This window comes from Mercenaria mercenaria, chromosome 13 (assembly GCF_021730395.1).
Source record: "Mercenaria mercenaria strain notata chromosome 13, MADL_Memer_1, whole genome shotgun sequence".
Lineage (NCBI taxonomy): Eukaryota > Metazoa > Mollusca > Bivalvia > Venerida > Veneridae > Mercenaria > Mercenaria mercenaria.
The window spans coordinates 78752269-78771507 of NC_069373.1; the positions used below are offsets into that span (position 1 = coordinate 78752269).

At 34.8% G+C, this 19239-nt stretch overlaps 2 protein-coding genes across 5 annotated transcripts in view; both read left to right on the forward strand.

Annotated features, from left to right (window-relative positions):
• The window catches only part of LOC128546145 (uncharacterized), a 121013-nt gene that overhangs the window by 4408 nt on the left and 97366 nt on the right, over window positions 1-19239 (forward strand). The gene's annotated exons all lie outside the window — the stretch shown is intronic.
• LOC123529618 (uncharacterized) lies at window positions 1899-19230 on the forward strand. Its single transcript, XM_053522414.1, has 7 exons — window positions 1899-2480; window positions 8364-8403; window positions 8709-8822; window positions 14718-14827; window positions 16095-16245; window positions 17978-18103; window positions 18398-19230. The coding sequence occupies exons 1-7, from the start codon at window positions 2370-2372 to the stop codon at window positions 18832-18834; spliced, it is 1089 nt and encodes a 362-aa protein (XP_053378389.1). The 5' UTR covers window positions 1899-2369; the 3' UTR covers window positions 18835-19230.

Consider the following 19239-nt stretch of genomic DNA (forward strand, 5'->3'; position numbering starts at 1 on the left):
ATTTTATTAATTGTGTCCTCTTTTTTGCTTAGAATTATACTTATATAATGTATCATTTAAGAACAAAACAAGGGTTAGAATAAATTTTTTATCATGTTCTACCAAAAGACTGACTGTATGTAAAATGTCGAATAACCAACTGCCTACCAGTAGGCAGTTGGTTATTCACACGCGAATTGGCAACTGGTTCTCCTGAGTGTTTCCACGACTGATCTTTACGTTGAAAGTGTCGGATATTGATATGAAAGACCATATAAAATGTCATATTGAATGATTTTATCCATTTGTGACTGAAAAAAAGAAGCTTTTCTGAAACATATCGCGAATTGGCAACTGGCTCTCAAGGTACTTTTGAGACTGCTGAATGCATTTTAAGAAATGAAGATTCATATTAAAGAACAAAACATGGATAAGAATGATTTTTCATCATTATGTTTTAAAAGGTAATCAGACTTGCTTATACATTTTGAATAACCAACTGGCAACTAGTACGTAGTTGGTTATTCGAATGTTCAACTACCAACTACCAACTGCCTACCAACTTTACTGTCATGGTTTTGTTTGTAAAGCAACATTATGGTTTCTTGTTAATTGCAGGACTTTTAGTGAATAATTCTGCTGGAACCAGTCTATTAAACTTCACATCATATTGTCTGATATTCAAGGTGGGAGCATTGCCTGACTGAGATAAGTTCTTATCTGGGTATAACAAGAAAATTAAAAAGTACATTTTTTTTTCAAAAACTTTCTTAAAATCAATAGTTTTCTGTTGTTTCTGTTACACGTCAGTCAGGCTAAAATTCCCTGAGCTAGACTAGCAGAACCTGGAGATGTGCCCATAGAAAATCAAAAACTGAAACCGTAACATGTATATCTAGTCATTTGATTTATTTAAATATTATATAACAAAATGATATAAACTTTTCTGTACAAAAAGAATTCCCTTTTCAGTCCATAATTTAATACCTTACAGATTGTAATTATTAGATGTATATTTATATCAGATGCTGCCAGTTGTAAAATATTGTTGGAAAATATTCACTATTATACAATAAATTGTAATGTGTCATTTTGTAGTTCCATTTATTACCATATCTTAACCCAAGGCTTAGAGTTTAATCCTTTGCATTCATGTTACCGGTATGTTTGTTGTCCATCGACTTCTATCATTGAATGTAAGGATCAGCTGGTTTATTCTTTGAAACTGCTTTAGGTATCTGTTGAAACAACAGCGGGTCGTTGGTTAGAGCTCCACTGGTGTCACAACGACACCTTATATGATACCAGTATTGGATTTTCCAGGCAGCAGACACGAGAGTGGTTCAAATAAACTTGAATCTTACATCACAATCGAGCTAAAATAAATTAATAAAACTAAACATTGTCTGTATACTGTAAAATCATTTTATTTCTTAGGCGTTAAATTTCGCGACTGTCAAAAACGACTATTTTGACATAAACGACAAAGATAACAACATGAATTCATATATTTCAAATTATAAAGATAAGATGAATAGAAATTCTGCCTATTCAAGTGGATTTAACTCTTATCATGCTGGACACATGGATTCTGCCTTTGCAACCAGTGTAGATCATGATCAGCCTGCACATCCGTGCACTGTACGACATTCAATCAGTATCTTTTTGGTAAACACCCCTTTTGACAGTTAATGGTACTGTCCTAATTGAAAAATGGACAAGTTCATTATAGAAATTTAGCAGGGTAAGGGTTAATGTGGATTGACTCCACTACGAAAAATTAATCCTCCCCCCCCCCACCCCCACACACACCACTAATATTAATGATTTCATATTCTTATATTTAACTGTGTGTGAAACCGTGACTTTTAGGAGAAATGTTTTGGCCCTTCCTAACATATTGATGGTTCACCCGAGTACAATCAGCTTTTCGGGATGAACTCCTGTGGTCACACTTTGTCCAGTATCGTCAGTTCATCATTAATTTAGATATTACAGTTCTCATTTCATGAATTCGACTTTGCGTAAAGAATAAAATAGGGCAAATCTCAGCAAATTTGCAGAGTTAAATTCCCACATATTTAAAGTGTTTTACAATAAACATATTGAACAGAGTACCTGAAACATATATTGAATCACAAATGATAATAACTTACAACCTCTGTTATCATACATTGTGATGAAATGAAGTGCAGATGAAAGATAATTTTGCAGATAACCTGTAGTAAAAGTGTTACTTATATGAGTTTTGATATTGTTTCAAAAATTGAATTTTAACGATCAGTGATAAGTTATCTTTGTTCATTTCTGTGTGATGATTTGGCAATTGTTTGTGCATCTTTGTAATGTTGAAAAATTTACTTTGTTGTAAATGAGGCAGGGATATAGACATGTTTTCAGCCATTTTACTGTCTTGCCTTTTTGTTTTTATCCAGTCAGTAGATCTTAATATGGCAGACTCATCTCTTGTATGTAACAGAGGGATATACATGCACAATAAGGTAATTATAGATTTTTCAACCTGTGAAATTTGCCTAATTTTGCATCCATTGCAACAAACAAATGTGGTTGTGCCATTTCATGAAGAATTGAAGATTTAATATCATTTGAAAAAATATTAAACTGAAAATATTAAAAGTTTTAAAAGATGGTATAAATGATCTTTCCTATAGTTATTTGTTGTAGTCAAATTGTCATTCATTGTAATAAAATCTACACATAGTATTACCAGAAAAAGTTAATGAAGTTTGCAACAGAAAATGCTATTCAAACTTGATTGTTATGAAATGAAGAAAAATGCAGAAATTTCAACTAGCTGGCAGATCAAATTATTAAACATGTAAAGCATTAAATCTGAATGAAGAAATTACCTTTACGTCGCCTGTGCTCGAAGATTGGATGCAGCTGTCCAGTGGTATCACTGACTACAAAACCAGGGATGCAGCTGTCCAGTGGTATCACTGACTACACAACCAGGGATGCAGCTGTCCAGTGGTATCACTGACTACACAACCAGGGATGCAGCTGTCCAGTGGTATCACAACCAGGGATGCAGCTGTCCAGTGGTATCACTGACTACAAAACAAGTGATGCAGCTGTCCAGTGGTATCACTGACTACACAACCAGGGATGCAGCTGTCCAGTGGTATCACTGACTACACAACCAGGGATGCAGCTGTCCAGTGGTATCACTGACTACAAAACCAGGGATGCAGCTGTCCAGTGGTATCACTGACTACAAAACCAGGGATGCAGCTGTCCAGTGGTATAACTGACTACAAAACCAGGGGTTATAAGTTTAAGTTCCTGCTCCTCCAACTAATATTACAAACAATTAAATAAGAAACTGGTGTTTCTGTGTTTTTACTTGCTATACAGAACCAGGGAGCATTTTTAGCTCTACTATACGAAGTATATGGAAAGCTATCCTACTCAACCTGCCGCCAGCATCGGCGTCCTTGCGCATCCCCACCCTGGTTAAAGTTTTTTACACTTTCTCTTTTTTCTACTTATCTCTGTAATTACTTGATGGATTTTTTTCAAACTTGAAATAGTTATTCCTCATCATCACCCACATCATATGGCACAAGGGCCATAACTCTCACACCAATATTTCATGAATTATTCCCTCTTTATACTTAGAATTTAAGGTTAAAGTTTTGATGCACTTTATCTCTGTCTTAATCATTAATAAATGGATTTGATTCAAACTGAAAGTAGTTGTTCCACATCATCTCCCACATCATATGACACAAAGTCCAAAACTCTGGTACCAATAATTTAATGAATTATCCCCCACTTTTACTTAGAATTTCAGGTTAAAGTTTTGATGCACTTTCACTCTATTTCAGTTATTAATAAATGGATTTGATTCAAACTTAAAATAGTTGTTCAATATCATCACTCACATCATATGACACATGAGCCATAACTCTTGCACCAATATTTGATCAATTATCTCCCCTTTTTACTTAGAATTTTAGGTTCAAGTTTTGGTGCACTTTCACTCTATCTCAATTATTACTAAATGGATTTGATTCAAACTTAAAATAGTTGTTCCACATCATTACCTGCATCGTATGACACAAGGTGCAACCAATATTTTATGAAATATGCCCCCTTTTTTCTTAGAATTATACTTATATAGTGTTTTGATACACTTTATCTTTATCTCTCTTATAACAATATTTTTGACACAGACTCAAGCTATTGTGCAATATCTTCATCCACCATTGGAGTCATTAAACACTCCAGTGATAGCTCCAGCTCCTCCTGTGCCCAGTTTCACTATCCTATCCAGCATCCAAATAGTCGAGCGTGCTGTCTCCTGTGACAGCTCTTGTTTGTATCTTGTACTATCCTCTAACTAAAATTACTGACAGTCTTATGGAGGAGTCACCCCTATGAGTTTCCAGTGGCAACTATAAATAAGCTTACAAACAAACAATCCAAGTGTTGAAAAGGTCTACTGTGACACCTTCCATTTACTTGTCATTTAAGCTCATTTATACAGCTCTTAAGTGTTTAAAAACTGGAGCCATATTTTGTTAGCAATTTTCCGTGAGGCAATAAAAGGAATGTATACGGCCACAAAAATTTTGCACAAATTTGATAGAACAGAACAGAACAGATATTTTATTAACATATACAATGCATGTATCTTGTTAATACAACATGAGATTTTATTACATACTCGTTACTATTCCCGGTTAAGTTACACTGGTACCGGAAACGTCAATATTTTTCCATACACTGACGCCTGAATTTCATATCGGGTGCGTGACGTAATTCAGTGTGTGTTGTTGCACTATATTTTTCTATTTAGTTCAGTATTGTCAATCCTATTCAGGCTATTGAACATATATATGATATTTACATAATAATTATATATATGTGTTGATGCGTATGTAATAAAAAGGTTATTATCTTTGCATCGGGAAATATGCTCTCGTTCTTCAGCGGAAGAACATTGCGCTCCTAAAGTCGTGCAGTATTTCCCGATACAAAGCTAATAACCTATAAATATACATATAATACAAATTTACACCAATAATGTTAGTGCTACATTCCTGGACTTCATAATTAACGTATTTCATATCGATAACACAACAGGGGTGACAGTTCTTAAACAATCTCTATGAAATTTATACAGAATGTGTATGACCACAACGTTTTGGAAAAGTTTAAAAATGGGCAATAATGCTTTAACAACACCCAGTTAGGCCCTTAATGTAGCAAAAAATATGCTATACTTCTGGTTTGTTAATGAAATTTAAAAACAAGAGGGCAAAGATGGCCCTAGGTCGCTCACCTGAGAAACACACCATAACAGTGTAAACATGTTTGACTTAGTGATTTCATGGGAAAAAATATTCTGACCAATTATCATTAAAACTGGAGTAAAAACCTTGAGTATAAACAATTATTTACTTTGATTTGACCTAGTGACCTAGTTTTTGACCTCAGATGACCAATATTTGAACTTGACCTAGATTTCATCAAGGCTATCATTCTGACCAAATTTCATGAACATCACTTGAAAAATACAGCCTCTATCGCATAAACAAGGTTTTGCCTTGATTTGACCTAGTGACCTAGTTTTTGACCCCAGACACCAATATTCAAACTTGACTTCGGACCAAATTAATGAAAATCCAGTGTAAAATGCAGCCCCTATTGCATACACAAGGTTTTGCCTTAATTTGACCTAGTGACCTAATTTTTTAACCCAGATGTCCCATATTCAAACTTGACCTAGATTTCATCAAGGCAATCATTCTGACAAAATTTCATGAAGATCAGTTGAAAAATACAGCATCTATCGCATACACGATGGTTTTTCTTTTATTTAACCTAGTGACCTAGTTTTTGACCCCAGATGACTCATATTCGAACCTGACCTAGATTTTGTCAAGGCAATCAGTCTGACAAAATTTCATGAAGATCAGTCGAAAAATACAGCATCCATCGCATACAGAAAGTTTTTCTTTGCTTTAACCTAGTGACCTACTTTTTGACCCTAGTTGACCCATATTCAAATTCTACCTAGATTTCATCAAGGCAATCATTCTGACTTTACTTACTTTCAGGAAGATCAATTGAAAAATACTGCCTATATCGCATACAAAAGGTTTTCCTTTGATTTGACCTAGTGACCTAGTTTTTGACCCCAGATGACAAGTATTCAAACTTGATCTAAATTTCATCAAGGCAATAATTCTGACCAAATTTCATGAAGATCACTTGAAAAATACAGCCTATATCGCATACCCAATGTTTTTCTTTGATTTGACCTAGTGACCTACTTTCTGATCCCAGATGACCAATAATCAAACTCTAACTAGATTTTATCAAGGCAATTATTCTGACCAAATTTCATGAAGATCAATGGAAAATACAGCCTCTATCGCATACACAAGGTTTTTCTTTGATATGACCTAGTGACCTAGTTTTTGACCCTAGATGACCCATTTTCGATCTCGGCTGAAATTTCATCAAGGTAATCATTCTGATCAAAATTCATGAAGATCAATTAAAAAATACAGCCTCTATCACATACACAAGGTTTTTCCTTGATTTGACCTAGTGACCTAGTTTTTGACCCTAGATGACCCATTTTCGATCTTGGCTGAAATTTCATCAAGGTAATCATTCTGATCAAAATTCATGAAGATCAATTAAAAAATACAGCCTCTATCACATACACAAGGTTTTGCCTTGATTTGACCTAGTGACCTAGTTTTTGACCCCAGACACCAATATTCAAACTTGACTTCGGACCAAATTAATGAAAATCCAGTGTAAAATGCAGCCCCTATTGCATACACAAGGTTTTGCCTTAATTTGACCTAGTGACCTAATTTTTTAACCCAGATGTCCCATATTCAAACTTGACCTAGATTTCATCAAGGCAATCATTCTGACAAAATTTCATGAAGATCAGTTGAAAAATACAGCATCTATCGCATACACGATGGTTTTTCTTTTATTTAACCTAGTGACCTAGTTTTTGACCCCAGATGACTCATATTCGAACCTGACCTAGATTTTGTCAAGGCAATCAGTCTGACAAAGTTTCATGAAGATCAGTCGAAAAATACAGCATCCATCGCATACAGAAAGTTTTTCTTTGCTTTAACCTAGTGACCTACTTTTTGACCCTAGTTGACCCATATTCAAATTCTACCTAGATTTCATCAAGGCAATCATTCTGACTTTACTTACTTTCAGGAAGATCAATTGAAAAATACTGCCTATATCGCATACAAAAGGTTTTCCTTTGATTTGACCTAGTGACCTAGTTTTTGACCCCAGATGACAAGTATTCAAACTTGATCTAAATTTCATCAAGGCAATAATTCTGACCAAATTTCATGAAGATCACTTGAAAAATACAGCCTATATCGCATACCCAATGTTTTTCTTTGATTTGACTTAGTGACCTACTTTCTGATCCCAGATGACCAATAATCAAACTCTAACTAGATTTTGTCAAGGCAATCATTCTGACCAAATTTCATGAAGATCAATGGGAAATACAGCCTCTATCGCATACACAAGGTTTTTCTTTGATATGACCTAGTGACCTAGTTTTTGACCCTAGATGACCCATTTTCGATCTCGGCTGAAATTTTATCAAGGTAATCATTCTGATCAAAATTCATGAAGATCAATTAAAACATACAGCCTCTATCACATACACAAGGTTTTTCCTTGATTTGACCTAGTGACCTAGTTTTTTACCCCAGATGACCCATTTTCCAATTTAACCTAGCTTTCATCAAGGTCATCATTCTGACAAAAATTCATGAAGATCAATTGAAAAATACAGCCTCTATCGCATACACAAGTTTTTTCCTTGATTTGACCTGATGACCTAGTTTTTGATCCCAGATGACCCATATTCAAACTTGACCTAGATTTCATCAAGGCAATCATTCTGACCAAATTTCATGAAGATCAGTTGAAAAATACAGTCTCTGTTGCATACAAAAGGTTTTTCCTTGATTTGACCTAGTTTTTGAACCCAGATGACCCATTTTCGAACTCGCCCTAGATTTCATCAAGGTAATCATTCTGACCAAATATCATGAAGATCAGTTGAAAAATACAGACTCTGTCGTATACACAAGCTTAATGTTGACGGACGATAGACGACAGACGACGGACATCGAGCGATCAGAAAAACTCACCGGAGCATTGCTCAGGTGAGCTAAAAAAAAACCTAAGTGAGTGATATAACCCATGATCACTTTTTGTCTTTGAAATTTGTTTTCCCTTTTTTATAGCAACATTTTCACCCTACTACCTTATTGCTATGGCTTTAATAATTCCCATACAGAATAATTATGAAGAAAATGAAAAATGTTGTGTTCATTCTTCAGACAAGAGCAGTGTTTAGAGTTTCCCAGGAGAACTGTTTAGGTAAGAATATCAATCAGAATATAATTTTCTGAACCCTTTAAATTGTTTGCAATATTTATTTTACCTCTTAAAAATTTATGATAACATTGAGCTATCATTATGTCAATTTGTTATTAACACTGTGAAGTTGAGTTGCATGAATCAGCATGATAAAGGTTAAGGTGTTGATAATTTTCAGTCATCAATAAAATGATGAAAACTTTCTGGATCTGACAGGTCATTCCCATAGATCAGAAATGGAACTATTTCTTTAATCTTTATTTCCAGACATTATTTTAGGCATGATATTTCTGGGTTTATTTTAGTTCCAGCAGGATCGTGTGAGGATTGTTTTCAACAATGTGTAAATTACACAGATATTGTAGTCAAGTTCAAGATGGATGTCAGTGGACATTTCAATGTATCCTGGATGATGAATGGTAATACTTGTATCACTCATAGAAGATTCATTCTCTTCTAATATCAATGTAAAAGAATGAGGGAGTAAAGCATAAAGTACATGTCATGTTAATTCTTACTATTTTTAGTTTTGTGATCCCCACATCCCCCAAAGTGGAGTCCACAGAGTAGGGTGGAATTCTAATTTGATCGAGATTTTCAGTAATAATAAATAACAAGGTTAAAGTTCTTCAGGATAATATATATATAAATAGTTATGTCAAAAACTTAAACAGAATTTTGAAAACATGCATTTTGAACATGTAATATGTGATGTATATAGATCATGTGGTATAATAATAAACAAGAGGGCAATGATGGCCCTATATCGCTCACCATTGCACTTAATGATAAGATCAAGTTTCGAGGGTTCAACGCAATAAGGGCGTATCTACATATAATAACTATATGTAGATACACCCTTATTGCGTTGAACCCTCGGTTTGACATAGATCACATAGGCATACACATTAAATATCATGATAAATATTTTCTTGTAACAGTCCCTTTTGACCTATGGGTCACATACTAGTCAGGGCCAATCTCCATATCAAGTCTGAGGGTCCTAGGCTCAAATGCTGCATTTTTTGTACTAGCATAACTATTTCTTACCCTGGAAGACTTAAATAACATTTAAAACCAATCTCATTAGATGCTGCTGAGGTATATTCATTTACATAAAATAAAGGGAGGTAATCTGTCATAAATTCAGTCAAAAGTTATCTACCCTGATTGTCTGAGTCCATCTGATGGCGTATATGACATTTCAAATCAGTATCTTCTTTGGTTACTGAGATACACCCATTTTAATTTGAAGCCAAGGGAGGTAATTTTAAATAAAATCAGTCGATATTACCTACACTGATTGTCTCAGTCCAACTAATGACAATAATGAAATTTCAAGCAAGTCCAATAAATACTTACTGAGATAAATCCATTTTTATAAAAAAATCAGGGGCGGTAATCATGCATTGGTATAGGCAAGTAGAAGATACAGAGTACAAGCTTTTACAACAATGTAGATCAGTATCTTCATTAATTACACAGATATACCCATTTTAATTTGAAACAAGAGCACCGCCTTGCGGGTGCTGACGCTCATCTGATTTTTTTTGAATAATAGAAATATTGTCTTACCCATGATTTTCTAAGTCTAAAAAGGGCCATCATTCTTGCAAAAAGCAGGATAGAGTTATGTTTCTTGATGTATAGTGTCAGCTTATGATGGTGAAAAACTGTTGCAAGTTTTAAAGCAATAGCTTTGATAGTTTATGAGAAAAGTTGACTTAAACATAATACTCAACCAAGAAAATGATTTTCTAAGTCCAAAAGGGGCAATAATTATTGCAAAAAGCAGGATGGAGTTATGTTGCTTGCTGTACAGGGTCAGCTTATGATGGTGAAAAACTGTTGCAAGTTTTAAAGCAATAGCTTTGATAGTTTATGAGAAAAGCTGACCTAAACATAAAACTTAACCAAGAAAATGATTTTCTAAGTCCAAAAGGGGCAATAATTCTTGCAAAAAGCAGGATGGAGTTATGTTTCTTGCTGTACAGGGTCTGCTTATGATGGTGAACAAGTATTCTAAGTTTCAAAGCAATAGCTTTGATAATTTAGGAGAAAAGTTGACCTAAACATAAAACTTAACCAAGAAATATATTTTCTAAGTCCAAAAGGGGCCATAAATCTTGCAAAAGCAGGATGGAGTTATGTTTCTTGCTGTACAGGGTCAGCTTATGATGGTGAAAAACTGTTGCAAGTTTTAAAGCAATAGCTTTGATAGTTTAGGAGAAAAGCTGACCGAAACATAAAACTTAACCAAGAAAATTGATTTTCTAAGTCCAAAAGAGGCAATAATTCTTGCAAAAAGCAGGATGGAGTTATGTTTCTTGATGTACAGGGTCTGCTTATGATGGTGAACAAGTATTCCAAGTTTCAAAGCAATAGCTTTGATAGTTTAGGAGAAAAGTTGACCTAAACATAAAACTTAACCAAGAAATCTGATATTTTCTAAGTCCAAAAGGGGCCATAAATCTTGCAAAAAGCAGGATGGAGTTATGTTTCTTGCTATACAGGGTCAGCTTATGATGGTGAACAAGTATTCCTAGTTTCAAAGCAATAGCTTTGATAGTTTAGGAGAAAAGTTGACCTAAACATAAAACTTAACCAGGCAACGCCGATGCCGACGCCGACGCCGACAACCTCTCAAGTGATGACAATAACTCATCACTTTTTTTCAAAAAATCAGATGAGCTAAAAATGGTACTAGCAGCTTCTTCGCTTGGCGCTCAGCATTAAGGGGATAGTGCTAGGACTGCATGGTCAGCCCGGTGTCAGTATAATGTGACTGGGTGGGGTATCATGCCACGTGTCTACGGCGTGATATTCCAGTGAGGCAGCACTATAAAGTTGGGCATTGTGCTCACTGCTACAAGTAGACACCGTCGTTTATATGACTGAAAAATTGTTGAAAAAGACGTTAAACCCGAACACACACATACACACTCCTCTCTTGGCACTCGGTATTCTGAGGATAGTGCTAGGACTAGTCAGCCTGGTGTCAGTATAATGTGACAGGGTGGGGTATAATGTCACGTGTCTACGGCGTGATATTCCAGTGAGGCAGCACTATAAAGTAAAGCACTGTGCTCACTGCTACAAGTAGACACCATCGTTTATATGACTGAAAAATTGTTGAAAACAAGAGCTGTCACTAATGGTGACAAATGCCCCCGCAGCGCCTTGACCTTTGACCTGGTGACCTTGACCTTTGACCTGGTGACCCAAAAGTCAGTAGGGGTCGTGTACTCAATAAGTACTATCAGCATGTGAAGTTTGAAGGTCCTGGGTGCAGCGGTTCGCGAGTAAAGTGCCTTCATGCAAAAAGTTAACGTTGTGACGAACGAACTAACGAACGGACGGACAGTTGAAAACTAATATGCCTCCCTTCAGGGGCATAAAAACGTCAAACCCGAACACACACACACAGACGAAGTTTTATGAAGATCCACAAAGCAGTTCATGAAAAGTTGTTGAAAGTTTTTTTCTATTTTTTGCTCTAGCAGCCCTATAAAATGGGGTCAAACGGAACAATATGGAAAAAAAAACTTGAGGACCTTGCAAGGATTCTACAGACCAACCTTGGTGTCATTCTGACCAGTTGTTTCAAAGGAGATGTTTATGTAAATTGTGGATGACGGACAACTGACGAGGTATGGATGACTTACGCCAGACTACTCACCTATACTAATAGTTCAACCTGAACCTTTGGTTCAGATGAGCTATAATGGGGCATAATTTTGAAAAAAATGCAAAGAAGAGTTTTGGGACCTGTGCACTGCATGTCAGATCATCACAGTGAACAAGTGTGTTTTAGTTTCAATCCATTCCCATTAGTCGGTACTAAGATACCAGCTTATATAATAAAAACTTACTAGTAACTGTTTTAAGTTTGAAATAAATCCATCAAGTAATTACAGAGATAAGAAGAAAGTGCATCAAACTTTCACCAAGGTGCAGATGCAGGAGGACGCAAACGTTGACACCAGGATGAGTAGTACTCCATACTTCGTATAGTCAAGCTAACAAGAGCACCGCCTTGCGGGTGCTGACGCTCATCTGATTTTTTTTGTGTAATGGAAATATTGTCCTACCCATGATTTTCTAAGTCTAAAAAGGGCCATCATTCTTGCAAAAAGCAGGATAGAGTTATGTTTCTTGATGTACAGTGTCCACTTATGATGGTGAAAAACTGTTGCAAGTTTTAAAGCAATAGCTTTGATAGTTTATGAGAAAAGTTGACTTAAACATAATACTCAACCAAGAAAATGATTTTCTAAGTCCAAAAGGGGCAATAATTATTGCAAAAATCAGGATGGAGTTACGCTGCTTGCTGTACAGGGTCAGCTTATGATGGTGAACAAGTGTTGCAAGTTTCAAAGCAATAGCTTTGATAGTTTAAGAGAAAAAGTTGACCTAAACATAAAACTTAACCAAGAAATCTGATATTTTCTAAGTCCAAAAGGGGCCATAAATCTTGCAAAAAGCAGGATGGAGTTATGTTTCTTGCTGTACAGGGTCAACTTATGATGGTGAACAAGTGTTGCAAGTTTTAAAGCAATAGCTTTGATAGCTTAGGATAAAAGCTGACCTAAACATAAAACTTAACCAAGAAAACTGATTTTCTAAGTCCAAAAGGGGCAATAAATCTTGCAAAAAGCAAGATGGAGTTATGTTTCTTGCTGTACAGGGTCAGCTTATGATGGTGAACAAGTATTCCAAGTTTCAAAGCAATAGCTTTGACAGTTTGGGAGAAAAGTTGACCTAAACATAAAACTTAACCAAGAAATCTGATATTTTCTAAGTACAAAAGGGGCCATAAATCTTGCAAAAAGCAAGATGGAGTTATGTTTCTTGCTATACAGGGTCAGCTTATGATGGTGAACAAGTATTCCAAGTTTCAAAGCAATAGCTTTGATAGTTTAGGAGAAAAGCTGACCTAAACATAAAACTTAACCAGGCAACGCCGACGCAGACGCCGACGCCGACGCCGACGCCGACGCCGACAACCGCTCAAGTGATGACAATAACTCATCATTTTTTTTCAAAAAATCAGATGAGCTAATAAAGGGAGGTAATTTGACATAAATCAGTCCATAGTTATCTACCTTTATTGTCTCAGTCCAACTTAAGACAATAATGAAATTTCAAATGAATCCTTTAAGTACTCCATTTTGATTAAAATCAGTGGAGGTAATCAGATATAAAATAACTCCAGAACCTATGATTGGTTCTGACAGATTCATCATGGAATCCAAGATTTATTGTTGTTGAAGATATTTTGCAAGTTTGTATCAAATCAAACCTTAAATGAAGTCTCTATATGGCTGTAAATTGCAAATTTTGGCCCTTTAATGGGCCATAACTCTGGAACCCATGATGGGATCTGGCCAGTTTTCAAAAGGAACCAAGATATTATTGCCATACAAGTTGTGTGCAAGTCTGATAAAAATCAAATATAAAATGTGGTCTCTATCGTGTTCAGGTGAGCTAAAAAGAGATCAAAGGAAAAACTTATGGAATAAGCAGATCAAACATGGTGTGTATTGTTCATTTGAAATATGGCTTTCATAACCAATAAACCAAAACCAAAAAGGAAATGATCATTTAAATTTGTGATTTTAAAACTTTAATAGAAAGCTGTACTCCTGTCATTCACTATTAATTGTATTGCACCTAATGTCGGCAATATAAATTATACACTTGCATTGAATGAGCTGGGAAATCTATAGTTTACATTTTAAGTGTGAAATATCCTTTGAAAATCAAACATATAAAACTTACATACATGATTAAACAATATACAAACTTAATCAAACTGATATTATGTAAAAGGTCTCTATCTTGATTACTTACGTAAAAAAGTTTAATGCTTTTACTGGAAACAAACATGGGATAATGCAATTGTACAAAATTATAAACTTAAACGAATATTATGTTGACAAGTGTTTCCTCTCTCACTTGTTTTAATTATGCTTTACAGGGCCATAATGTATAAAAGGTTGTTTTAACAGCACAAGATATCCTTGTTAACCTGACAAAATAAACCTTCAATAAAAGACAGAAATGGCAGTTTTATGCAAGAATATGCAAAAATTGTACTATGGTGTACTATCATGCTTCTGGTTCCACGATGATAAAACAGTTCTGAGACCAGTCTGAGAATGCAGCCTTACCATTGGTCAATTCATAACTGTTCTCAGAAACAGCCAATCAGATGCCAGAGTTTTCAGACTGGTCTTGATAACTTTGAAAATGAGATTGCAACAATTAGTCTGAGAATGTGAATAGTTTTATATATACACGGTATTTTTCAGGTCGCGAGACAAGATATTTGATGGAATATGGTATCCAACTCCCAAGTGGAATTTTACAGATTTCTTATGCATTCCTGACTTTTTCAGGACTGAAGAAGTTTTCTATGAAGGTATGAACATTTACCCATTTTGGTTAACACAGTAATTTTACTGCTTGCAATGCTGCATTTCCTAACTTTTTGAGAAGTTAACCAATGTTAGGGAGGTTCACTAATTTCAAGATTATTTTGAAACCATTCACATTGCAAAATACTATTCACATAATTATTTTCAGAAATTCAGTAAACTGTAACGTACAAACTTAATATTGTTTTGCACAGAAAGCTCTTTTGCTTTCTGACAGTGTTAATGTTTTCTAAGATTTGACCTTGTGACCTAATTTTATACCCAAGTCTAATCCTAACATTGCAGTAGATTTCTTAAAACAAAGTTTCAAAAATTTTAGACAGAATATTGTGGCATCTGGAATGTTAATATTTTACCATGATTTGACCTAGTGATCTAGTATTTGATCCAAGATTACCAAGTTTCACTTAGATTTTATACATACAAAAACATTCTGACAAGGCTCAACATTTTCAGTCATGTAGTTGATGTGGCTTTAAGTTGTGTTAAAAAGGTTTTTCTCAGGTTTAATGTAGTGACCTAGAATTAGACTCAACAGGACACGTTTACAAGCCTGACCTAGAATTAGACTCAACATGACACGTTTACAAGCCTGACCTAGAATTAGACTCAACATGACACATTTACAAGCCTGACTTAGAATTAGACTCAACATGACACGTTTACAAGCCTGACCTAGAATTAGACTCAACATGACACGTTTATAAGCCTGACCTAGAATTAGACTCAACATGACACGTTTACAAGCCAGACCTAGAATTAGACTCAACATGACACGTTTACAAGCCTGACCTAGAATTAGACTCAACAAGACACGTTTACAAGCCTGACCTAGAATTTATACAAACCTGACCATGCTGGAAAATGTGGCCTCTGGATTAATAACAAGGTTCATCTTTGGTTTGACCTAGTGACATAGTTTTTCACTCAGATAAGCCAATTTTAAACTTGACATTGATTTCAGAAACACAAACACTCTGGCAGGGTAGAAACCTCTAGGTCATCGAGGTTTCTTAATTATTTGACCTAGTAGCCTAGTTTTTGACCAGATGACCCAGTATCAAACTTTTCCATTTTTTCCTTAGGTAAACATTCTGACCAAGTTTCACTAAGACTGGGTCAAATTTGTAACCCCAGGAATGTTAACAAGGGATGACACATGCTGACAGACAATAGACAATCACAATAGCACATCTTGAACTGTGGTCAGGTGATCTAATAAAACCTCATGTTTTTTTTTTACATTTTTAGGGTTGGTACAGTGTTATATTACAGTGTAAAATGACAGATTTTGCAAGGGTCCGTATTACCATGAGACTGCCTAATGGGAACAGGAGTACAGATATATACCCAGTGACATTCTCAACTGCGAGTACAAAGATGGTATCCAGTAGTGTCAGTGGTACTCAATTTTCCTTTCATTTATATATTTTATAATTTACTGTAAACTTGGAAAATGTTTACATCACTTTTATTTCATGATTCAATAGACTACAGACTTATTCAAGTTAATAAGAATTCATGCTTTAGTTATTTATACTGTCAAAGTTAATGCTTTTTATCATAAGTAGGGATGGGAACGAATGTTCGAATATTCGAATATTCGAAAATCTGTCGAATATTCGAATATGAAAATCAAATTCGAATATTCGTAAATTATTGCATTTTTTTTTTCAAAATAAGTTTCATTGATTTTGGGCAATATGAACGAGACATACAGAATAAAACCATGTCATGTTAGTTTATCACGTATCAAAAGATGTCCAATTAACAAGAAAATAGCAATGCATAATTGGCAGTGGCCATCGTTACATATTAACAGTTTGCAACAGGCGTCAATGTGTCAGATGCATGTCAAAAGATGTCCAATTAACAAGAAAATTGAATGCATAATTACCTGGGGTCATCGCTACGGATTAACAGTTTGTATAAGCCGTAAATGTGATATTTCTTTATCTTTTGTTCATTTTTATTGGCGCCTGTTTTATGTAACAAGTTGTAGATTTTTTTTTTTTCGAAAACAATACCAAACTTGTAGATATTGTCGATCTTTTCACAATATTTTGTACGAGGTTTCAGACCATCCGCAGAATCGGTTTTCATCCGCAATCGGCCGTATTCGAATTAAATTTTTGAAGTAGTTAATAATAAAATCAAGAAAAACGTATGATTGATGCACAAGTTCATGTTGAAGGAGGTTTAAGTCTGCCTTACTTGCATTTTACACGACGATTTTTACACGCCGATTGAAATTTTTCAAAATGGCGGCGGTAATACAACAGCGCGTCACGTGTTTAAATGGGACGACCTGCTATTTTTAGATAAAATTGCGACGGTCTAAATTATAATCGTTTTGATTTTTTGTATCATTTTGAAGCTAAAACACTGAATTAGTTAAATATGTTCATGATTATACTGACAGAATCGTGAAATAAAACGCTAGGATCGGCGGGTTTCGCTATGTAGGATCGGGTTACCCGAAATAAACATTTTTTTTTTTTGGCCTTATTACGATGATCCACGCTTTAAACAAATGAATACGTTGTGTATATGCCAGTCACTTAATAAGAATTTAAAGCTTCCATTAAAACTAACCGAATATTCGAATATATTCGAATATGGCAAACCGAATATTCGAATATTGATTTCAGTATTCGTTCCCATCCCTAATCATAAGGGTTTTGAATTTGCATGTAGCACTTACTGCAAAATTAAAACCCTTGAAAATAGTACACACTCTGCCATAGTCAAAATAATTTTTCTGTCAAATATTTTTAAGGGCTTCCACCAATTTTAATACATTTTTTTTCTTTCAACATTATTTTACAAGTGCTTTTATGAATGATTACCAGAATTCTCTCAATTCCTTTGATTTGAAAAAAGACATAAATTGGTAAGTGTAAATAAGATTGTCGAGACAGCTATCAGTTTACGTAAGAACTACTTTCCTTTTGTATATTTATTCATTTAATGAGGAAATATTTGTGAAAAAAAGTTTAATTATAATAGCATAAATATAACTGTAGAAGTTTATTTGGTAAAATGTGACGATATATATTCAGATTTGGAGTTCATTTTTTCTGCTCTAAGAATGCATGCAAGATACTTTTAGCATGACATTAATGACATTTCAGTTCCGCTAGCAGAAGAAACACAGAGCCACGTTACAGAACCAATAAATGAAGGAATCATTGTTGCCATTGTCCTTGCTGGAACTATTACAATATTTGTTGTAGTAGCAGTTATTTATTTGAGAAAAGGTAGAGTTTCTGTTTAAGTAAAAGTTTTGTCACTGCTTTACACCACAATTCATGGGTTAAGAGATTTTCTACACATTTTAAAACTTTGTGTGTTCTTTACAAAATATTACACACAACATCCTGGATTAAAAAGAAAAAAAAACAACAAATTGTGAGGAAAAAATCATTAGTGCTTTTTTCTTCAGGCTTCTACAATATATCTCCCAGAATTAACAAAATACAACTTCCTAAGTTGTTAATTCATACTGCATAACTATCATTATATTTCAGTTTTTCATCCCTTCTTTACTTCAGCTATTAAGACGAGAAATGATGAGCCGAAAAACAATACAAAGCAAACACCTACTGACCAGGTCACTTCAGAGAGTATCCCAGAAAAAAGTTTTAGTGAAGAACATTTACCACATGGCAATGATTCTGTCTCAAAGAAAACCCAGATAACTCCTACAGATGTCATTCATAACTGTACTGAACCATTTATTTCCGAACTACCGGTACCGGTATTTGAGCACAACAGTGACCACCAGTGTGTACTTGAAAACAATATTATGTCACATGATTATCATAATGTTTCAAATCAACACAATGGATTAGAATTAGTACCTCACCAACACCGTATGCCACATGATATATTTTTTCCCCATCATAGACATCAGCATGCTAAAGAACGGACAGACGAAATACCTCCTCATATTCAAATGCAACTACAGAGTATAAATTCTGAGCCATAACATACTCCCTTCAGTCTTGTACCAATCACTTATAATTTCTACAGACAAAATAGTTCCAGTTACAGAAGATGTCCGAGTGTCTTGTCTGACAGTGTATCTACATGGATTTCGATGTTTTGTTTGTTCGAGATGGTTTAACACCATTTTTAGTAATATTTCAGTTTGGTTACAGGCAGTTTCTGTATTCTGCACCAGTAATGATTTCTTCTCTACTGCTACTTTACAACTTCCCCACATAAAAACAAGGACACATAACATTGTTTGTATCATCTCATTTCAAGTTGTCATAGAGAACACAAACCAATCCGGCTAGTGCATTCTTGTGCATCATCGACACAAAAACTGAACAATCCTCTTAGGCGTAAAAAAAGTTTGTTTCTGGTAACATGCTAAAAAAATTAGGGT